Raw genomic sequence first — 25523 nt, forward strand, 5'->3', positions numbered from 1 at the left:
TTAACATCATGATCAAGTTTGGCGACAAATGCTACAACTATATAATATATTCATCAGTCATGGTAGCGATTACATTGTTTGGATTCATCCTGTACTGCCTCCTGGCTCACTGGTACAAGAGGAGAGTTAGAGACGAGGAATACAATGCACACAGAGTGGTGGAGGAGGTCTATGATCGATACCTTTCCAACGACATGTATCACTGAACAATTAACTCTATGCACGCGATAACTATAATGATTATTGCATGCATGTAGTATACATTATACTTAGCCTATAGTGTGTGTTCATTTGAATTGTTTCTCTTCATATTCATAGATATAGATACTTTAATTTGTACAGTCATGCATGCATTGAGTATGGTTACATTTTCAACCAATTAACCAACATTTTATTCAACATCCTCCACCAATTGATAGAGCTATTGTGCAGTCGGCGTATAGCAGAGTCCCCAAAAGCATCAGCTCAGTTGTGAATTCACATCCCATCCCCATATACAAGAGGAACAGATATTCCACCTGCTGGCAGAGACACAAGAGGACTTGAGATACTGGGTGCATGGCCTGAGGTGTGTGGTGTGGGTGGGCGTGCACAGACTAAAGTGTGTGGGTGTGGAGGCGAAAATAAATGTTGAGGACTCGAAATTGAATTTAGTGCATGCAATCTGAATATGAAAAACTCGCTATAATAGTGAGTTCTTTTTATCTTGTAGTGTGTTCATTTTAATGTATGGTATAGTGTTTGCTTTGATTGAAATAGCCTGCCCTGTTTCAGTAGGTGTGTTATCATTCACTAGCTGTGTGTCTTTAAATCAGCACTAACATTTTGTCAAAAACTTTCAATATTCACCGAATAATTTTTCTTTGTGTGAAATCACCTTTGTCGATGACCTTGTTCACAAGGCGTACTGGTCCAAGACATCAATGTTGGCCCATTTTTCCATTGCATGCTAACCCAATCAAACCACACACAATACCCTAGTGAAACCCCTCCCCTTTTTCACATAATAGTCGGAATGTGCAGGGGATTCTTGATGTTTTTGTTTTGGCAACTTCACAGTAACTCTTGTAACTGCAGGGCGACACCTATATTAGGACATGATGAGGTTGGTACCAAACTGTAGAGTACACCCTCGGCTACACTAAAAGATCTTTCGAGGAGTGCTGACGAAACCTTAAAAGTATCGAACCCCGGTTAGGGGAAATTTTGTGCTAAAGTCAATTACTGCATGTGTGAGCTATATTCGATTGGCTTCTAAATGCAAAATTAAAAATAAATTCTCCCCTTAGCCACACCCCCAGATACGTGCAAACAAGCTTCAGTATTTTTGTAAGAAAGAGATGAATACGAAACTAACTAATCACCTAGCTATGTCAAAATGTCACAGGTTTGTTCATTATGTACATACATTAGCAATCAGAGTGGCAATTTTACGTAGTCACTCCTGTGTGTGCTGTGATGATTGCTGAGTCAACGAATATGTGTAGTTATGTAGCTCAGCGCAATGACTGTATACCTTAGCCTAGAGGTGATGAGGCAATTGCTTCCTGTTTTTCTGACACTGCATGAGTTCTCTGCACATATAATTATATATTTGCTGACACAGCAATAATCACACCTGCGGGCATGCCCTACTTTCGATCCATGTGATCAAGCTAGTGTTGTATATACATTATAATCATGGCCATGGATCAAGTTTTAGTTTTGATACATTTACCAGTGGCGGATATAAGCCCTGGAAAATTATGCTGGCATAATTTGGGGCATAATAGGTTAATTAGGTTATTCTGCTGGTATAATTGGGGCATAATAGTTATACCGGCTATAAGCACCCATTTGAGGGTTTTAGTACAAATGTAATGGTCCTCTGCTGCTGCTGAAGTAGTGAAATGTTGGTACCTGGATCCGCCACTGTTCAGTATTCATAACAATATTTGTTTACATGGAAAGTATATATAATGCCAACATGAGTACACATTTAATGCTATACAGTTTGGAGTATAATTATTGTTAGATGCTATATAGCACATTTAGCGCTAGCACTGTTAATTAAAACACTTCTACAGGAGAAAAAGATGAAGTACAAGCTGCGATATTTCTACTCAAAAGGAGCTTTTCTAGTTCTTGTGTGGATGATGCTTATAACATCAGCATTGACTTTCCTATTTCTTGTGCTCACCAAATCAGGGAGCATTCAAACATATCCTCACTCGAAAGACCAGATATTTCTTTTATTACCGATGATTGCCTTCATTCCCATATCAGGCTGGCTAGCTGATGTTTGGTATGGAAACTTCAAAGTGTTTAGGTTTGGTGCAGTACTATTATTTGTTTCAGCGGTATTGACCTGCATTTGTTTGATAATTAAGGAAGAGGGAGTTTATCCAACTGTGATAAGGATCACTTCAACTGCAGCTGTATTAGTTGCATATATTGGAGTTAGTGCATGCCTAGTAACAGCTTTTCAGCTAGGCTTGGATCAGATGCCAGATGCTTCGTCTGACAACATCATAAGTTTTATCAAGTGGCTCATTGTCTCAGCTCTCTTTGGTGTATGGATTAGTGAGATTATCCTAAAAAACACAATATATTGTGCTTTCGTTGATACTGGCAATAAATACATTTTTTTCAGTCTCTACCCAGTGTTTGCTATGAGCATTCTGTGCTGTAGTATTTTTCTTTTAGCCCAAAAATGGCTGATTATTGAGCCAAAATCACCTCAGTCCCTCAAAATCATCTACCAAATTCTCAAGTTTGCAGCCAAGCACAAAGCTCCCCTCAATCGCAGTGCTCTCACATACTGGGAAGAAGACGTACCTTCAAGAATGGACCTGGGAAAGTCGAGATACGGTGGTCCATTCACTACAGAGCAAGTTGAAGATGTGAAAACGTTCTTTAAGATTATTGTTATCCAAATACCATTGTTTTTTGTCTCATTATCATTTCATATACATCTTAATCACCAATCATCATTTCCTCTCAGCAGATGCACTTCTGTACTTATTAATATCTTTACTTATCATCCTTTTGTCTGTGCAATGTTAGTAACGCTTATCTCAGAATTTATAGTCTATCCTCTAGTTAAAATGGAACCACCAAGTATCCTGAAACAGATTGGATTTGCTTGCTTCATCATTGTGGTAGCAAATATAGGATTGTTAAGTGCAGAAGTTGTGAGCTATTTCCATGATATACAAATTTGGATTGAAATAGCTAGTTCAGTAATGGGCGGTCTTGTTTACTTGTCTTTCTTGACAATATTGATTCTGTTGTTTGCTTGTGCGCAATCTCCATATAACATGCGTGGTCTTTTGGTAGGAATCGCATTATTACTTCATGCTTCATCATTAGGCCTTGGGGGAGTTCTCTTTAACATCATGATCAACCTTTGTAACAAATGCTACAACTATATAATATATTCGTCAGTCATGGTAGCGATTACTTTGTTTGGATTCATCCTGTACTGCCTCCTGGCTCGCTGGTACAAAAGGAGAGTTAGAGACGAGGAATACAATGCACACAGAGTGGTGGAGGAGGTCTATGATAGATACCTTTCCAACGACATGTATCACTGAACGTTTAACTCATGACAATGTATAATAACTTACATGTATATCTATTTTTTGTTTTTGCAACCTTTAGTGAGTGAGTATGTTTTCACATAGTATTAGCTTCTGTTAGTATAGTCACAGTGTGCATTTCCACTTCATCAAACTAACTTTGCCCTCGGGGCTGCGGCCTCAATTTCGATAATCAATACAGCCATACATTTTTAGAACCATGCATGGTTACAGGTATATAACTATTTAATTTTTGCATGCTACTATGATTTTTATCCCACTCTGTCCATGCAATCGAGCTATTGTATTTATATCATCCCATCCCCACACTCAAGAGGAACAGACCTTCCACCTGCTGGCAGAGACGCCAGAGGACATGACATACTGGGTGCATGGCCTGAGGTGTGTGGTGGACTAATTAGATATGTGGGTGTGGGGGGCGGGGTACGGGCTAGGAGGTGTTTTGAGGGGAGGTAGAAAAGCTAACTTTGCATGATGACTCGTAACTTGAATTTGGTGCATGCAATCTGAATATGAAAAAACTCAATATTAGTAGAGTAACAAAGATGCTTTATCTTGTGCTGTGTAAATGTTAATGTATGGAATAGTGTTTGCTTGAAATAGCCTGCCCTGTTTCAGTAGGTGTGTTATCATTTACTAGCTGTGTGTCATGCATTTGTGTTATAATTAAAGACAAAAGAGTTTATCCAACTGCTACTATGGTTGCTATAACTGTATAGCTGTGTTAATTATGTATCTTGGAGTTAGTGCATGCACAGTAACAGCTCTTCAACTAGGCTTGGATCAGATGCCAGATGCTTCGTCTGACAACATTATAGTTTTATTAAGTGGTTCATTTTCTCAGGTCTATTTGGCTCATGGATTAGTGAGATTATCATACACAGTACAGTATCTTGTGCTTTCGTAGATCCTGATAATAACATCTTTAGTCTCTACCCAGTGTTTGCTATGAGCATTCTGTGCTGTAGTATTTTTCTTTTAGCCCCAAAATGGCTAATAACTGAACCAAAGTCACCTCAGTCCCTCAAAATCATCTACCAAGTTCTCAAGTTTGCTGCCAAGCACAAAGCTCCCCTCAATCGCAGTGCTCTCACATACTGGGAGGAAGACATACCTTCAAGAATGGACCTGGGAAAGTCGAGATATGGTGGACCATTCACTACAGAGCAAGTTGAAGATGTGAAAACTTTCTTTAAGATTATTGTTATCCAAATACCATTGTTCATTGTCTCATTATCACGTGGGAAATTATATGCACAACTTTATCACCAACCATCACTGTCTATTATCGAATGCACTGCTTCACTTATTAGTCTCTTCACCTATAATCCGTATGTCTGTGCAATGGTGATGACTCTTATCTCAGAATTTATAGTTCATCCTCTAGTTAAAATGGAACCTCCAAGTATCCTGAAACAGATTGGATTTGCTTGCTTCATCATTGTGGTAGCAAATATAGGGATATTAAGTGCAGAAGTTGTGAGCTATTTCCATGATATACAAATTTGGATTGAAATAGCTACTTCAATAATCGGAGGTCTTGTTTACTTGTCTTTCTTGACAAATTTGATTTTGTAGTTTGCTTGTGCGCAATCTCCGTATAACATGCGTGGTCTATTGGCGGGATTTGCATTATTACTTCATTTCTCATCATTAATCCTTGGTGATTTTTGTTTTTATATCACGATTATGCTTTGCGACAAATGCTACAACTATATAATATATTCGTCAGTCAAGGTAGCGATTACATTGTTTGGATTCATCCTGTACTGCCTCCTGGCTTGCTGGTACAAAAGGAGAGTTAGAGACGAGGAATACAATGCACACAGAGTGGTGGAGGAGGTCTATGATCGATACCTTTCCAACGACTTGTATCACTGAACAGTTAACTCCGTGCATAATTAACATTCATTACAATTATAGAGCAACCTATAAAAATTTAATTACCTATATCGTTAGTACTACATAATTTATGTGCTCATTTTCTTCACAATAGATGTACTGTATGTCTGTCTATACACATGCATTATAAGGCATGTTTATTATCAGCACATGCAGGTGGCTCCCTCAGGCTCGATACTGCAAGTTGGGTGAATCTGTTGCTTCGGAAAGTAATAGAGTGTTCTCAGTTCTCTCCCCAACTAACAAATATTCGCAATCAATGTCATGTGTCATGATGTTCCCTCAGCTCGATAGATCTGCTCTAAATCCCTGGAACCATGGCAGCTATAATTCCCTAATACTGTTACAGTGTATATATATCATATTTATCTTCTTATATAATTTACACTGTCCATTAATTTTGAGCTTTTATGTTTGTATCATATACATGCAGGTTAAGTGTTGTGTTGTTTGAAAAAGTTCCCCCATTTTATCACACATCATAATTATACTTGTTTACATTGAAAGTAATGATAATACTAACTTGAGTAAACATATTTCTTGGTACAAATGTTCCAAAATTTAGAGTATAGCTATAGATTATTTAGCTCTTTTAAAACACTTCAATAAAAGAAGATGAAGTACAAGTTGCGATATTTCTACTCAAAGGGAGCTTTTCTAGTCCTTGTGTGGATGATGCTTATAACATCAGCATTGACTTTCGTGTTTCGTATGTTTACCAAACCAGGAGGTATCCAATTTTATTCTCCGCACAAGGATCCAAGACTTCTTCTGATACCGGTGATTGCCTTTGTTCCCATATATGGCTGGCTAGCTGATGTACGGTATGGAAACTTCAAGGTGTTTAGGTTCGGTGCATCTCTATTTTTTGTCTCAACGGTATTGACAAGTGTTTGTCTGATAATTAAAGAAGAGGGAGTTAATCCAACTGTTACTATGGTTGCTATAACTGCAGCTGTGTTAGGTGCGTATCTTGGAGTTAGTGCATGCGCAGTAACAGCTCTTCAGCTAGGCTTGGATCAGATGCCAGATGCTTCGTCTGACAACATTATAAGTTTTATCAAGTGGTTCATGTTCTCAGGTGTATTTGGTGTATGGATTAGTGAAATTATCCTAAGAAGTACAATATCTTGTGCTTTCGTAGATCGTGACATTAAATTTATTTTCTTTAGTCTCTACCCAGTGCTTGCTATGAGCATTTTGTGCTGTAGTATTTTTCTTTTAGTCCCAAAATGGCTAATAATTGAACCAAAATCACCTCAGTCCCTCAAAATCATCTACCAAGTTCTCAAGTTTGCAGCCAAGCACAAAGCTCCCCTCAATCGCAGTGCTCTCACATACTGGGAGGAAGACGTACCTTCAAGAATGGACCTGGGAAAATCAAGATATGGTGGACCATTCACTACAGAGCAAGTTGAAGATGTGAAAACGTTCTTTAAGGTTATTGTTATCCAAATACCACTGTTTTTTGTCTCATTATCATCTCAGAAATTATATGTACATCTTGATCACCAACTATTGCCCTCTATCGACAAATGCACTGCTTCACTTATTAGTCTCTTCACTTATCACCCTTTTGTTTGCGTAATGTTAGTAACTCTTTTTTCAGAATTTATAGTCTATCCTCTAGTTAAAATGGAACCACCAAGTATCTTGAAACAGATTGGATTTGCTTGCTTCATCATTGTGGTAGCAAATATAGGGATATTGAGTGCAGAAGTTGTGAGCTATTTCCATGATATTCAAATTTGGATTGATATAGCTTCTTTAATAATTGTCGGTGTTGTTAACCTTTCCTTTTTGACAAACTGTATTCTGTTATTTGCTTGTGCGCAATCTCCATATAACATGCGTGGTCTATTGGCGGGATTTGCATTATTACTTCATGCTTCATCATTAGGCCTTGGTGAACTTTTATTCAGTATCACGGTCAAGCTTTGCAACAAATGCTACAACTATATAATATCTTCGTCAGTCATGGTAGCGATTACATTGTTTGGATTCATCCTGTACTGCCTCCTGGCTCGCTGGTACAAAAGGAGAGTTAGAGACGAAGAATACAATGCACACAGAGTGGTGGAGGAGGTTTACGATCGATACCTTTCCAACGACATGTATCACTGAACTTTAAACTCAATGCATAATAACAAATTGCAACCTAGTTCGTATGTATTGACATAGAGATGTATTAGCTTCAACTTGTCTGTTAGTAGTCACTGTGTGCATTACATTATACCCAACTTTGCCTCCGGGGCTGCAGCCTTTGATTTCGATACATTTACAGCCAAGAACAATGTATGCATGCATGGCTTGTATATTGTTTATACTGCTAATCGTGTGCTCTAAGTTTTACAAAGGTAGGATGTTTTGACAACATCCATGGACTTGTTAATAATTATAGTCCCAGATGATAGAGCATGCACTGCAGAGATTACATAATCAGTTCTTTAAAACTTTTTACAATGTCAGCTTTATTCGATTGGCTATCACATTAATTTTATTGAAAATCAATTCTTCTCTGTCCACGTCACAGAAAGAACTTCCAGGCCGATTCTTTCTTTGACATGCATGGCTTGACTGAGGTGTGTGGTGTGGGGGGGCAGGGGCGTAGGGAGGGGCAGGGCTTTGGCGGCTGGAGCCCCCCCTTCCTCTGCAAAAACCACACTCAGAGCCCTACCTTCTCTGATGACTGTCTTCACTGAGCCCCCAGGCTGGGAATTACTGGTATAGATTAGTGGCAGACAAACAGCATGTCCAAGAGTTAGCTCTATACTATACTAGTAACTTTGACTCTTTAGTGTAACTAAGCTAGCTAGCTAGCCTTGATTCAAGGCCGATTAAAGTACATATTTTAATCAGCATGGAATCGAGGCTACTAGCTAGCTAGCTGGCTAGCTTCTTTAATTTAGCATGCACCATTTAATTGAAGCAGGTGTGGCTATAAACTATTTCTTGCACATGTGCAATGCACTGTGCAACTGATCAATAGAGGTTGATTGAGAGCAGCAACTATGTCGCAGAAACTGGACCATTATTTCTCAAGCGTGAGTCAAGGCCAAGATTTAGTGCCAACTTGCCAAGCTCTAGTGCCAGTTTTCCAAGCTCTAGCCTCTAGTACTGCCAGCCTGAGTACTGATGAAGAGCCAGCAAAGTAACTGATCAGCTACATTATCATATACATTGTACATATAGTTAGCACTGTAAATATTAGCATTGTTTCATGCATAATTATTAACAAGTACAACAAAATAATTATTGTAAAACATCATAAATCGTACACAACCAGACACTCCTGGTACAACAACTATTCCCGGAAAGAGTCATTAATTAGGAGGTGTGGTTTCCGGTCTCCGAAAATTTTCGGCGCTCCTTCGCACCTTTCAGCTCAGCCCCCCCTTCCTCAAATTCCTGCCTACGCCCCTGGGGGGGGGGGGGGGGCATGCATGGACTGTGGTGTGTGGATGTGGGGGTGGGTGCACAACTAGGAGGTGTGTTGGGGAAGGCAGAGGCTAACTTTGAGGACTCTTAAATTGAATTTGGTGTATGCAATCTGAAAACTCGCTATAGTGGGAGTAGCAAAGATGCTTTATCTTGTGCTGTGTACATTTTAATGTATGGAATAGTGTTTGCTTGCAATTGAAATAGCCTGCCCTGTTTCAATAGGTGTGTTATCATTCACTAGTTGTGTGTCTTTAAATCAGCACTAACATTTTGTTCTCAAAACTTTCAGTATTTCATCAAAGAAACATTTGTTTTTCTTGACTGAATCAACTTTCAAATTGTCGATGACCTTATTCAATTAAGACATCAATTTTGGCCGTTAACCTAATATTTAGCCATACCCACAACCCTAGTGAAACCCCTCCCCTTCTCCACATAATAGTCGATCGGGACGAAGAAGTACAATAAGTGTTTGCTTTCGTGGATTATGACAATAATTTCATTTTGTTTAGTCTTTACCCATATCATGCAGTACTTGCTATGAGCTGTATAGTATTTTTCTTTTAGCCCCCAAACGGCTAAGTACAGTGACCGATAAGGGTCACCCGCCTGCATTCTAATTAACACACTATTACTTTTTGAAATGGCCATTTGGTTTATCACAACTGGTGTCTTAGGCTGTGCAACGACTTTCGGGGCCAAGTTTAAAATAGGACTTGCTCGTGGAGATGCATTTAATTGTGATGGTAGGCGGAGGGGGTGACCCTTCTAGCTAATCTAAGTCACCTCAGTCCCTCAAAATCAAGTGTCACAACTATATAGATAAGTATTACCAATCAGCCAATATTTCCCTCAGGGTTGTGCGCTTAAACTCGTGCGTTTATTGCTATAAATCCATAATACTACAATGGATATATACCGGTAGTTGAAATATATATAACCAAAGCTGTGAAATTATTATATAGATAAATTCCCCATTCATACACACAACACTTGTTTACTGTATGGATTTTAAATCTGGTAACTGGAGTAAACATTTTATTGGCCGGTTAAAGTTGAGAGTATAGCTATATCAGGCTAGATCATTTAACTATGTTAAACAATCCAAGAGAAAAAGATGAAGTACAAGCTGCGATATTTCTACTCAAAAGGAGCTTTTCTAGTTCTTGTGTGGATGATGCTTATAACATCAGCATTGAGTTTCCTTTATCGTATGTTCACCAAATCAGGAGGTATCCCAACCTATCTCCACTACAAGGATGAGAGATTTCTACTACTGCCGATTATTGCCTTCATTCCCATAGCCGGCTCGTTAGCTGATGTACGGTATGGAAACTTCAAGGTATTCAAATTCGGTGCACTGCTACTTCTTGTCTCAGCGGTATTAACATGCATTTGTGTGATAATTAAAGACAAAAGAGTTCATCCGACTGTTACTATGGTTGCTATAACTGTAGCTGTATTAAGTATGTATCTTGGAGTTAGTGCATGCATAGTAACAGCTCTTCAACTAGGCTTGGATCAGATGCCAGATGCTTCGTCTGACAACGTTATAAGTTTTATCAAGTGGTTCATTTTCTCAAGTGTATTTGGCTCATGGATTAGTGAGAATATCTTTAAAATTACAGTATATTGTGCTTTCGTAGATCGTCACAATAAATTCATTTTCTTTAGTCTCTACCCAGTGCTTGCTATGAGCATTCTGTGCTGTAGTATTTTTCTTTTAGCCCCAAAATGGCTAATAATTGAACCAAAGTCACCACAGTCCCTCAAAATCATCTACCAAGTTCTCAAGTTTGCAGCCAAGCACAAAGCTCCTCTCAATCGCAGTGCTCTCACATATTGGGAGGAAGACGTACCTTCAAGAATGGACCTGGGAAAATTAAGATATGGTGGACCATTCACTACAGAGCAAGTTGAAGATGTGAAAACGTTCTTTAAGATTATTGTTATTCAAATACCACTGTTTTTTGTCTCATTATCATCTCAGAAATTATATGTACATCTTGATCACCAACTATTGCCCTCTATCGACAAATGCACTGCTTCACTTATTAGTCTCTTCACTTATCATCCTTTTGTTTGCGTAATGTTAGTAACTCTTTTCTCAGAATTTATAGTCTATCCTCTAGTTAAAATGGAACCTCCAAGTATCCTGAAACAGATTGGATTTGCTTGCTTCATCATTGTGGTAGCAAATATAGGAATATTGAGTGCAGAAGTTGTGAGCTATTTCCATGATATACAAATTTGGATCGAAATAGCTAGTTTAGTAATGGCCGGTCTTGTTTACTTTTCGCTCTTGACAAACTCAATTCTGTTGTTTGCTTGTGCGCAATCTCCATATAACATGCGTGGTCTATTGGCGGGATTTGCATTTTTACTTCATGCTTCATCATTATTCCTTGGTGAAGCTTTCTTTACTATCACAGTCAAGCTTTGCGACAAATGCTACAACTATATAATTTATTCATCAGTCATGGTAGCGATTACTTTGTTTGGATTCATCCTGTACTGCCTCCTGGCTCACTGGTACAAAAGGAGAGTTAGAGACGAAGAATACAATGCACACAAAGTGGTAGAGGAGGTCTATGATCGATACCTTTCCAACGACATGTATCACTGAACAATACAACTAAGATATAAATATAACAGAGAAACGTAGTATACGTATATGAATGTGTTCATAAACTTTTTTCTGCACATTATTAGTCATTATTAGCTTAATTTGTCTGTTAGTAATACAGTCATGCACTGTGTGGTTTCATTTTCAATCAAGATTATTACAGCCAATCTTTCCCTCCTCACGGTACATTGCGACCTCAGGCTTAATTTGTTTACTGCTATAAATACCTATATATAATAGTCTCAGGAGTGCAAGAATCCTGATAATCTATGTATCGATCTCATCCTCCACACTGTCCAATTGTGTATATCATTATTGAGGATATAATTTATATTGTATATCATTATACAGGTATAGTTGAATAACAGAAGCTGTGTAGTTGTGATAGCAATTCCCCTGTGCATCCATACACACAATTACTACTTGTTTACATAGAAATAGAAAGCGATAATGTCAAAATAATAAAGTTTAGAGTATAGCTAGCTAGATCATTAATTTTACACTTATTCAAAGAGAAAAAGATGAAGTATACAAGCTGCGATATTTCTACTCAAAGGGAGCTTTTCTAGTTCTTGTGTGGTTAATGCTTATTACATCAGCAATGAATTTCTTATTTCGTATGCTCAATAATTCATGGAAAATCAAAACCTATCATTTCTACAATGATCAAACACTTCTTCTCATACCGATGATTGCCTTCATTCCTATATCAGGCTAGCTAGCTGATGTACGGTATGGAAACTTTAAGGTGTTTAGGTTTGGTGCAGTACTATTATTTGTCTCAGCGGTATTGACCTGCATTTGTTTGATAATTCAAATGGAGGGAATTCATCCAACTGTGGCTATGGTTGCTACAACTGCAGCTGTGTTAGTAACATACCTTGGAATTAGTGCATGCGCAGTAACAGCTCTTCAGCTAGGCTTGGATCAGATGCCAGATGCTTCGTCTGACAACATTATAAGTTTTATTGAATGGCTCATTTTCTCAGCTCTTTTTGGTGTATGGATTAGTGACATTATCCTAAACAGACAATATCTTGTGCTTTCGTAGATCCTAATAATGATTTCATTTTCTTTAGTCTATACGCAGTATTTGCTATGAGCATTCTGTGCTGTAGTATTTTTTTTTTAGCCCCAAAATGGCTAATAATTGAACCAAAATCACCCCAGTCCCTCAAAATCATCTACCAAGTTCTCAAGTTTGCAGTCAAGCACAAAGCTCCCCTCAATCGCAGTGCTCTCACATACTGGGAGGAAGACATACCTTCAAGAATGGACCTTGGAAAGTCCAGATACGGTGGTCCATTCACTACAGAGCAAGTTGAAGATGTGAAAACGTTCTTTAAGATTATTGTTATCCAAATACCACTCTTTTTTGTCTCATTATCATCTAGGAAATTACATGAACATCTTAATTCCCAACCATTATTTCCTATCAACAAATGCACTGCTTCACTTATTAGTCTCACATATCACCCGTGTGTCTGTGCAATGTTAGTAACGCTTATCTCAGAATTTATAGTCTATCCTCTAGTTAAAATGGAACCACCAAGTATCCTTAAACAGATTGGATTTGCTTGCTTCATCATTGTGATAGCAAATATAGGGATATTGAGTGCAGAAGTTGTGAGCTATTATCGTGATATTCAAAATTGGATCGAAATAGCTAGTTCAATAATTGGCGGTCTTGTTAACTTGTCCTTTTTGACAAACAGTATTCTGTTGTTTGCTTGTGCACAATCTCCATATAACATGCGTGGTCTATTGGCGGGATTTGTATTATTACTTCATATCTCATCATTAGTCCTTGGTGAACTTTTATTTAGTATCACGATCAAGCTTTGTGACAAGTGCTACAACTATATAATATATTCGTCAGTCATGGTAGCGATTACTTTGTTTGGATTCATCCTGTACTGCCTCCTGGCTCGCTGGTACAAAAGGAGAGTTAGAGACGAGGAATACAATGCACACAGAGTGGTGGAGGAGGTCTATGATCGATACCTTTCCAACGACATGTATCACTGAACAACTATAGAACTAAGATAATTATAACAGAGCAACCTTGTATACGTATATGAATGTGTTCATAGCCATCACATAATTTTATGATAGTCATTATAATATTGTCTTTTAGTACGTACATGCAGTCATGCACTGTGTGGTTTCATTTTCAATCAAGATTATTACAACCAATCTTTCCCTCCTCTGGGTTGCGCCCTCAGGCTCGATGGGTTTACTGCTATTAATCTCTAATACAATAATCTCATCCTCCACACTTGTCCCATTGTGCTATTCTATTCACACGTGGTTGGAATAACAGAAATGTGTATTTTGGATACATTCCTCATTTATATACACAATACTTGTTTACATGGAAAGTGAGAATAATGCCAACTTAGTAAACAATAACATAGCACACATGTTTATATGCATAGCTATAGCTGTAACATTAGTTTTGCTCTGACCATGCATTATAATACTTGAGTTCAACGCACATTAATGAACAGTTAATTGAGAGAATAACTCTAAAACACTTACACTTTTAATATCATTATGGAATAAAAAAGATGAAGTACAAGCTGCGATATTTCTACTCAAAAGCAGCTTTTCTAGTTCTTGTGTGGATAATGCTTGTAGCATCATCAATGACTTTCCTATATCGTATGTTCACCAAACCAGGAGGTATCCAAATCCCTCTCCACTACAAGGATCAGACACTTCTTCTGAAACCGATGATTGCCTTTGTCCCCATAGCGGGCTGGCTAGCTGATGTACAGTATGGAAACTTCAAGGTGTTTAGGTTCGGTGTACTACTATTATTTGTATCAACGGTATTGACCTGCATTTGTCAGATTATTAAAGAAGAGGGAGTTCATCCAACTGTTACTATGGTTGCTATAGCTACAGCTAATAATTTCCTTTTGTTCAGTCTCTACCCAGTGCACTTCTGTACTTATTAGTTTCTTCACATATCACCCGTGTGTTGGTGTAATTTTAGTAACGCTTATTTCAGAATTTATAGTCTATCCTCTAATTAAAATGGAACCACCAAGTATCCTGAAACAGATTGGATTTGCTTGCTTCATCATTGTGGTAGCAAATATAGGAATATTGAGTGCAGAAGTTGTGAGCTATTTCCATGATATACAAATTTGGATTGAAATACCTACTTCAATAATTGGCGGTCTCGTTAACTTGTCCTTCTTGACAAATTCGATTCTGTTGTTTGCTTGTGCGCAATCTCCATATAACATGCGTGGTCTATTGGCGGGATTTGTGTTATTACTTCACGTCTCATCATTAGGCCTTGGTGAACTTTTCTTCCTTATCACGAAGAAGTTTTGCGACAAATGCTACAACTATATAATATATTCATCAGTCATGGTAGCGATTACTTTGTTTGGATTCATCCTGTACTGCCTCCTGACTCGCTGGTACAAAAGGAGAGTTAGAGACGAAGAATACAATGCACACAAAGTGGTAGAGGAGGTCTATGATCGATACCTTTCCAACGACATGTATCACTGAACTTTAAACTCAATGCATAATAACAAATTGCAACCTAGTTCGTATGTATTGACATAGAGATGTATTAGCTTCATCTTGTCTGTTAGTAGTCACTGTGTGCATTACATTATACCCAATTTTTCCCCCGGGGCTGCGGCCGTTGATTTTGATACATTTACAGCCAAGAACAATGCATGCATGCATGGCTTGTATATTGTGTATACTATTATAATAATAATTATTATAGTTTTACAAAGGTAGTATGTTTTGACAACATCCATGGACTTCTTAATAATTATAGTCTTAAACAATTACAGATGATAGAGCATGCACTGCAGAGATTAGTTCTAATTACATATTCAGTTCTTTAACAATGTCAGCTTTATTCGATTGGCTATCACATATTGAAAATCAATTCCCCTCTGTCCACGTCATAGAAAGAACTTCCAGGCTGATTCTTTCTTTGACGTGCATGGCTTGACTGAGGTGTGTGGTGTGGGGGGGGCATGCATGGTCTGTGGTGTGTGTGGATGTGAGGGCGGGTGCACAGCTAGGAGGTGTATTGGGGAAGGCAGAGGCTAACTTTGAGGACTCTTAAATTGAATTTGGTGCATGCAATATGAAAAACTCACTATAGTGAGAGTAGCAAAGATGCTTTATCTTGTGCTGTGTACATTTTAATGTATGGAATAGTGTTTTTGCTTGCAATTGAAATAGCCTGCCCTGTTTCAATAGGTGTGTTATCATTCACTAGCTGTGTGTCCTTAAATCAGCACTAAGTTTTGTTAGTAGGTCTCAAAAACTTTCAATACTTCACTAAAGAATTTCTTTGTGTGAAATACTGATTTAAATCACCTTTGTCAATTAACCTGAGTTTTCTTTGTACACAATGAATCCGTTATAAAGTTGTGAGTATAGCTACAGGGTTTTGCTACAATTATAGACTACCTTAGCTATTAATTTTATAGCAACATTATATTTAGCTCTTCTAAAGAGAAAATGAAGTACAAGCTGCGATATTTCTACTCAAAAGGAGCTTTTCTAGTTCTTGTGTGGATAATGCTTATAACATCAGCATTGACTTTCCTATTTCGTATGTTCACCAAATCAGGAGGTATCCAAACATATATCCACTACAAGGATCAGAGATTTCTACTACTGCCGATTATTGCCTTCATTCCCATAGCCGGCTCGTTAGCTGATGTGAGGTATGGAAACTTCAAGGTGTTCAAATTCGGTGCACTGCTATTTTTTGTCTCAACGGTACTGACATGTATTTGTGTGATAATTAAAGACAAAAGAGTTCATCCGACTGTTACTATGGTTGCTATAACTGCAGCTGTATTAGCTGCATATATTGGAATTAGTGCATGCCTAGTAACAGCTTTTCAGCTAGGCTTGGATCAGATGCCAGATGCTTCGTCTGACAACATCATAAGTTTTATCAAGTGGTTCATTGTCTCAGCTCTCTTTGGTGTATGGATTAGTGAGATTATCCTAAAAAGCACAATATATTGTGCTTTCGTTGATCCTGGCAATAAATACATTTTTTTTCAGTCTCTACCCAGTGCTTGCTATGAGCATTATGTGCTGTAGTATTTTTCTTTTAGCCCCAAAGTGGCTGATTATTGAGCCAAAATCACTTCAGTCCCTCAAAATCATCTACCAAATTCTCAAGTTTGCAGCCAAGCACAAAGCTCCCCTCAATCGTAGTGCTCTCACATACTGGGAAGAAGACGTACCTTCAAGAATGGACCTGGGAAAGTCGAGATACGGTGGTCCATTCACTACAGAGCAAGTTGAAGATGTGAAAACGTTCTTTAAGATTATTGTTATCCAAATACCATTGTTTTTTGTCTCATTATCATTTCATATACATCTTAATCACCAATCATCATTTCCTCTCAGCAGATGCACTTCTGTACTTATTAATATCTTTACCTATCATCCTTTTGTCTGTGCAATGTTAGTAACGCTTATCTCAGAATTTATAGTCTATCCTCTAGTTAAAATAGAACCACCAAGTATCCTGAAACAGATTGGATTTGCTTGCTTCATCATTGTGACAGCAAATATAGGATTGTTAAGTGCAGAAGTTGTGAGCTATTTCCATGATATACAAATTTGGATTGAAATAGCTAGTTCAGTAATGGGCGGTCTTGTTTACTTGTCTTTCTTGACAATATTGATTCTGTTGTTTGCTTGTGCGCAATCTCCATATAACATGCGTGGTCTTTTAGTAGGAATCGCAATAATTACTTCATGCCTCATCATTAGGCCTTGGGGGAGTTCTCTTTAACATGATGATCAAGCTTTGTGACAAATGCTACAACTATATAATATATTCATCAGTCATGGTAGCGATTACTTTGTTTGGATTCATCCTGTACTGCCTCCTGGCTCGCTGGTACAAGGGGAGAGTTAGAGACGAGGAATACAATGCACACAGAGTGGTGGAGGAGGTCTACGATCGATACCTTTCCAACGACATGTATCACTGAACAACTGTAGCATGCATAATAATTATTATTAAAGCAACTATATACATGTGTTCGATACATTATTTTTAGTTCTAGTATACAGCAATAATTTATGATGGCACTGCGTTGTTTCATTTTCAATCCTGATTATTGCAGCCAATCTTTCCCTCCTCTGGGTCGCGCCCTCAAGCTTGATGGGTTTACTACTATTAATCTCTAATGCAATAATCTCAACCTCCAGACTTGCCCCATTGTGCTATTCTATTCACAAGTGGTTAAAATAACAGAATATACGTATTTTGGATACATTCCTCATTTATATACACAATACTTGTTTACATGGAAAGTGAGAATAATGCAAACTTGAGTAAACAACATAGTACAGTCAAATGTTATAATAATTATAGCTAGCTAAATAAAACACTTCATGGAATAGAAAAAGATGAAGTACTAGCTGCGATACTTCTACTCAAAGGGAGCTTTTCTAGTTCTTGTGTGGTGTATGCTTATAACATCAGCAACCAATTTTCTATTTCGTATGCTCAGCAATTCGTGGAGAATCACAACCTATTCTCAGTACAAGGATCAAACACTTCTTCTGATACCGATGATTGCCTTTATCCCCATAGCGGGCTGGTTAGCTAATGTACGATATGGAAACTTCAAGGTGTTTAGGTTCGGTGTACTACTATTATTTTTTCAGCGGTATTGAACTGCATTTGTCATAATTAAAGAAGAGGGAGTTCATCCGACTGTTACTATGGTTGCTATAACTGCAGCTGTATTAGTTGCATATATTGGAATTAGTGCATGCGCAGTAACAGCTCTTCAGTTAGGCTTGGATCAGATGCCAGATGCTTCGTCCGACAACATTATAGTTTTATCAAATGGTTCATTTTCTCAGCTCTCTTTGGTGTATGGATTGGTGACATTATTCTAAACAGTACAGTATCTTGTGCTTTCGTAGATCCTGATAATGATTTAGTCTCTACCTAGTGCTTGCTATCAATTCGCAAATTACGTGTACACCTTGATTCCCAACCATTACTCTCTATCAACGAGAATGCACTGCTTCACTTATTAGTCTCACATATCACCCGTGTGTCTGTGCTATAGTGGGAGTAGCAAAGATGCTTTATCTTGTGCTGTGTACATTTTAATGTATGGAATAGTGTTTTTGCTTGCAATTGAAATAGCCTGACCTGTTTCAATAGGTGTGTTATCATTCACTAGCTGTGTGTCCTTAAATCAGCACTAAGTTTTGTTAGTAAGTGTCAAAAACTTTCAATATATCACCAAAGAATTTCTTTGTGTGAAATACTGATTTAAATCACCTTTGTCGATGACCTTGTTCACAAGACGCACTGGTCCAATTAGACAGCAATTTTGGCCCATTTTTCCATTGCATGGTAACCCAATCAACTAACTTCAACCCCGGGGCTGCGGCCTTGATATCGATACATTTACAGCCAAGAACAATGCATGCACGGCTTGTATATTGTTTATACTGCCAATCGTGTACCCTAAGTTTTACAAAGGTAGGATGTATGTTTTGACAACATCCATGGACTTGTTAATATAATTATAGTCCAAAACAATTACAGATCTAGATGATACAGCATGCACTGCAGAGATTAGTTTACATAATTATATTCTTCAGTTCCCCCTCCATTCATCACACAATACATGTTTACATGGAATTGTGTGAAATACTGATTTAAATCACCTTTGTCAATTAACCTGAGTTTTCTTTGCACACAATGAATCCGTTATAAAGTTGTGAGTATAGCTACAGGGTTTTGCTACAATTATAGACTACCTTAGCTATTAATTTTATAGCAACATTTAAATTAATTTATATTTAGCTCTTCTAAAGAGAAAATGAAGTACAAGCTGCGATATTTCTACTCAAAAGGAGCTTTTCTAGTTCTTGTGTGGATAATGCTTATAACATCAGCATTGACTTTCTTATTTCGTATGTTCACTAAATCGGGGACCATTATCTCCTATCCTCACTACAAGGATCAGAGATTTCTTCTGATACCGATTATTGCTATTATCCCCATAGCAGGCTGGCTAGCTGATGTACGGTATGGAAACTTCAAGGTGTTTAGGTTCGGTGCATCACTATTTTTTGTCTCAACAGTATTGACAAGCATTTGTCTGATAATTAAAGAAGAGGGAGTTCATCCAACTGTTACTATGGTTGCTATAACTGCAGCTGTGTTAGTTGCGTATCTTGGAGTTAGTGCATGCGCAGTAACAGCTCTTCAGCTAGGCTTGGATCAGATGCCAGATGCTTCGTCTGACAACATTATAAGTTTTATCAAGTGGTTTATTTTTTCAGCTCTTTTTGGCGCGTGGATTAGTGAGAATATCATAAAAAGTACTGTAACTTGTGCTTTCATTGATCCTGACAAAATATTCATTTTTTTCAGTCTCTACCCAGTGTTTGCTATGAGCATTCTGTGCTGTAGTATTTTTCTTTTAGTCCCAAAATGGCTAATAATTGAACCAAATTCACCTCAGTCACTCAAAATCATCTACCAAGTTCTCAAGTTTACAACCAAGCACAAGGCTCCCCTCAATCGCAGTGCTCTCACATACTGGGAGGAAGATATACCTTCAAGAATGGACCTGGGAAAGTCGAGATATGGTGGACCATTCACTACAGAGCAAGTTGAAAATGTGAAAACATTTTTTAAGATTATTGTTATCCAAATACCATTGTTCATTGTCTCATTATCATCTCAGAAATTATATGTACATCTTGATCACCAACTATTGCCCTCTATCGACAAATGCACTGCTTCATTTATTAGTCTCTTCACTTATCACCCTTTTGTTTGCATAATGTTAGTAACTCTTTTCTCAGAATTTATAGTCTATCCTCTAGTTAAAATGGAACCACCAAGTATCTTGAAACAGATTGGATTTGCTTGCTTCATCATTGTGGTAGCAAATATAGGAATATTGAGTGTAGAAGTTGTGAGCTATTTCCATGATATACAAATGTGGATTGAAATAGCTTCTTCAATAATTGGAGGTCTTGTTTATGCGTCCTTTTTGACAAACTGTATTCTGTTGTTTGCTTGTGCGCAATCTCCATATAACATGCGTGGTCTATTGGCGGGATTTGCATTATTACTTCATGCCTCATCATTAGCCCTTGGTGAAGTTTTATTCAGTATCACGAAGAAGTTTTGCGACAAATGCTACAACTATATGATATATTCATCAGTCATGGTAGCGATCACATTGTTTGGATTCATCCTGTACTGCCTCCTGGCTCGCTGGTACAAAATGAGAGTTAGAGACGAGGAATACAATGCACATAGAGTGGTGGAGGAGATCTATGATAGATACCTTTCCAACGACATGTATCACTGAACGTTTAACTCATGACAATGTATAATAACTTACATGTATATCCATTTTTTGTTTTTGCAACCTTTAGTGAGTGAGTATGTGATCACATAGTATTAGCTTCATCTTATCTGTTAGTATAGTCACTGTGTGCATTTCCACTTCAGCAAACTAACTTTGCCCTCGGGGCTGCGGCCTCAATATCGATAATCAATACAGCCATACATTTTTTAGAACCATGCATGGTTACAGGTATATAACTATTTAATTTTTGCATGCTACTATGATTTTTATCCCACTCTGTCCAATCGAGCTATTGTATTTATAATTATATCATCCCCACACTCAAGAAGAACAGACCTTCCATCTGCTGGCAGAGACGCCAGAGGACTTGATATACTGGGTGCATGGCCTGAGGTGTGTGGGTATAGTGTGGGGTGGGTCGTGCATGGACTAATATATGTGGGTGTGGGGGCCGGGGCTAGGAGGTGTTTTGAGGGGAGGTAGACAAGCTAACTTTGATGACTCGTAACTTGAATTTGGTGCATGCAATCTGAATATGAAAAACTTAGATGCTTTATCTTGGGCTGTGTAAATTTTAATGTATGCATAGTATAGTGTTTGCTTGAAATAGCCTGCCCTGTTTCAGTAGGTGTGTTATCATTCACTAGTAGATCTAGCTGTGTGTCCTTAAATCAGCACTAACATTTTGTTACAATATTTCACCAAAGAATTTCTTTGTGTGTGAAATACTGATTTAAATCACCTTGTGTCAATGACCTTGTTTAAAAGGCGTACTGGTCAAATTAGACATCAATTTTGGCCCATTTTTTCCATTGCATGGTAACCCAATCAACTAACTTCACCCCCGGGCTGTGGCCTTGATATCGATACATTTACAGCCAAGAACAATGCATGATCTGAATGGCTTGTATAATTATTGTTTATACTGCTAATCATAATTATGCTCTAAGTTTTACAAAGGTAGGATGTTTTGACAACATCCATGGACTTGTTAACAGTCCCAAACAATTACAGATGATACAGCATGCACTGCAGAGATTGGTTTTACTTACTGTTTAAGTACTTTTTACAATGTCAGCTTTATTCGATTGGCTATCACATTAATTTTATTGAAAATCAATCCCCTCTTAATGGCGACGTCACAGAAAGAACTTCCAGGCCGATTCTTTCTTTGATGGGCCATTAAGAGGGGACTGAGGCTATGACAAGCTTCGGTAAATCCGTAAGAGTAGTACAAAACCAAACTAACAAGGAGCCATCACCTATAGTCTCGAATACCCACCTCTACGCAAAAGGGCATTCGAGACTAGCCATCATCTATATATGTCACATGCAGGTTGGTTACTCATACATTTGCAACTCTGGAGCATCTCCTATCCTCACTACAAGGATCAGAGATTTCTTTTGATACCAGTTATTGCCTTTATCCCCATAGCGGGCTGGCTAGCTGATGTACGGTATGGAAACTTCAAGGTGTTTAGGTTCGGTGCAGTACTATTATTTGTTTCAACGGTAATGACCGGCATTTGTTTTATTAGTAAAGAAGAGGGAGTTCATCCAACTGTTACTATGGTTGCTATAACTGCAGCTATGTTAGTTGCGTATCTTGGAGTTAGTGCATGCGCAGTAACAGCTCTTCAACTAGGCTTGGATCAGATGCCAGATGCTTCGTCTGACAACATTATAAGTTTTATCAAGTGGTTTATTTTTTCAGTTCTATTTGGTGAATGGAGCAGTGAAGTAATCATAAGAAGTACAAAAATGTGTACTTTTGTAGATCCTGACAATAAATTCATTTTCTTTAGTCTCTACCCAGTGCTTGCTATGAGCATTTTGTGCTGTAGTCTTTTTCTTTTAGCCCCAAAATGGCTAATAATTGAACCAAAGTCACCTCAGTCCCTCAAAATCATCTACCAAGTTCTCAAGTTTGCAGCCAAGCACAAAGCTCCCCTCAATCGAAGTGCTCTCACATACTGGGAGGAAGACATTCCTTCAAGAATGGACCTGGGAAAGTCAAGATATGGTGGTCCATTCACTACAGAGCAAGTTGAAGATGCAAAAACGTTCTTCAAGATTATTGTTATTCAAATACTATTGTTTTTCGTCTCATTTTCATCTCGAGAATTATACCATCAACACCAATCATTACCGTCTATCGACAAATGCACTGCTTCATTTATTAGTATCTTCACATATCACCCAAGTGTCTGTGCAATGAGTAACTCTTATCTCAGAATTTATAGTTTATCCTCTGGAACCACCAAGTATCCTGAAACAGATTGGATTTGCTTGCTTCATCATTGTGGTAGCAAATATAGGATTCTTGAGTGCAGAAGTTGTGAGCTATTTCCATGATATACGTATTTGGATTGAAATAGCTAGTTCAATAATTGGCGGTCTTGTTTACTTGCATGTCCTTTTTGACAAACTCGATTCTTTTGTTTGCTTGTGCACAATCTCCATATAACATGCGTGGTCTATTGGCGGGATTTGCATTATTACTTCATACCTCATCATTAGGCCTTGGGATAATTCTCTTTAACTTCGTGATTAAGCTTTGTGACAAATGCTACAACTATATAATATATTCGTCAGTCATGGTAGCGATTACATTGTTTGGATTCATCCTGTACTGCCTCCTGGCTCGCTGGTACAAGAGGAGAGTTAGAGATGAGGAATACAATGCACACAGAGTGGTGGAGGAGGTCTATGATCGATACCTTTCCAACCACATATATCACTGAACAATTAATTATCTCAATGCACGTGAAAACTATAACGATTATTGCATGCATGTATTATACATTATAGTTATAGAGAACCTTAGCCTATAGTGTGTGTTCATTGGAATCATTTCTCTTCATAATTATAATTATATATATAGATATTTTTTATCTCTATTAATTTGTACAGTCATGCACTGTATTCAATCAACCAACTCTGTTCTCGTGGCTGCAAACCCAGTTTTAGAACTATAAATCCTTAAAACCACAGTATAACTATATCATCATCCTCCACTCTGTCCAATCGATTGAGCTATTGTGTTTATATTTGCAGGTGGCTGAAATTGTGTATAGCGGAGTGCCCAAAAAGCATCACACTCAAGATCGAGCTAGAGGAGCAGATATTCCACCTGCTGGCAGAGACACAAGAGGACATGAGATACTGGGCTCATGACCTGAGGTGTGTGGTGTGGGTGGGCGTGTATGCATGTGTTTTAAGATTGTATGGAAAGTTTTGTAGTCAGATAACAAATTCACTAAAATTCGCTAAAATTACTACCCATTTATAATAGTAACAATAAGGTACATTTTTACAATGTCAGCTTTATGATTTGATTGGCTATCACATTGAAAATCAATTCCCAAGCCCCCAGGTAGGTGGGGAAAAACTTAGCCTCGAGATCAGGCCGTTTGTTGTCTGAAATAACTTTAGACAATGAACCTGGTCTCGAGGCTAGGACAAGCTGATAAATACCTCTATGCAAAAGGGCATTCCAGACTATAGCCATCATCTATATATATGTCACATGCAGGTTGGTTAATCATACATTTGCAGCTCTGGAGCAGCAATAATCAATCACATAATTATAGTCACTCCCCTCCTGCTGTGATGATTGCTGAGTCAGCGAATAATTATGTGTAGCTCTACTCTGCACAATTAGTGCATGCATGTCGTAAGACTATAAAATTATTCGGCTAAAGATCTGGCAATTGCTCCCTTCTTTAATTATTTTGCTATTGTTTTTTCGACGTTGAATGAGTTCTCTCTCTGTACCTATATATAATATATATTTGCTGACTCGGCAATAACACTGTACTCTCGAGACTAATGTAATTGCTAATCGCTCAAGCTAGAGCTGTACCACACCTACCTGCCGTACCTCTGCTGATTTGCAATACAATTCATGTACTGTGAAGTTAGTCATTATAATTACGTATCATGGCCAGCACAGATCAATTTTGTTGATTAACATTCACCATTCATAACAATACTTGTTTACATAGAAAGTATATTGCCAACATGAGTATACATTTACCCCAGTTTACATAATACAGTTTAGATGCTAGATAGAGTATGGCATCTATAATCAGACACAATGCATGTTCAGACACTCATTCTAAGTGAGATAACTTCAATAATTCATTAAATCAGAACTCTGATACATACAAAATACACAGGCTATTTATACAAAAACAATACTAGAAAGAACCTTCTAGAACAATAGTACAGAAATGACTAAATAAGAACATGAAACCACTAGAACTAACACAATACAGTATTTACGGAATCACAGGTTTACAGTACAGTATTTACGGAATCACAAGTCTTTATCTTAATGTTAGTTGCATGTCGTAAGGATACCACACTAAGGAAACAAGCAGTGATAAAAATTTTTCTTTTGCATCATCTTATCAAGCACGTGTTACTATAAATGTATGCAAAAAAGAATTGATAAATATCAACTACTAAGTCTTCAAGAGCTGAAAATGTGCTAGTGTCTGATAAACGGTAAGAACAGACAAAAAAATCGATAATCAGATGCAACCTACCTTTCTTCTGTAGGGGGATATGCTGAGAGTCACATAGTAA

General features: G+C 37.8%; 1 protein-coding gene across 1 annotated transcript; it reads left to right on the forward strand.

Annotated features, from left to right (window-relative positions):
• Positions 1 to 1996: 1996 nt before the first annotated feature.
• LOC135336347 (solute carrier family 15 member 4-like) lies at positions 1997 to 24107 on the forward strand. The gene is made up of 2 exons (XM_064532110.1): positions 1997 to 3431; positions 23988 to 24107. Exons 1-2 carry the CDS (start codon positions 2076 to 2078, stop codon positions 24105 to 24107), a joined length of 1476 nt encoding a protein of 491 aa, XP_064388180.1. The 5' UTR covers positions 1997 to 2075.
• Positions 24108 to 25523: the final 1416 nt, after the last annotated feature.

This window comes from Halichondria panicea, chromosome 5 (genome assembly GCF_963675165.1).
Source record: "Halichondria panicea chromosome 5, odHalPani1.1, whole genome shotgun sequence".
Taxonomy (NCBI): Eukaryota; Metazoa; Porifera; class Demospongiae; order Suberitida; family Halichondriidae; genus Halichondria; species Halichondria panicea.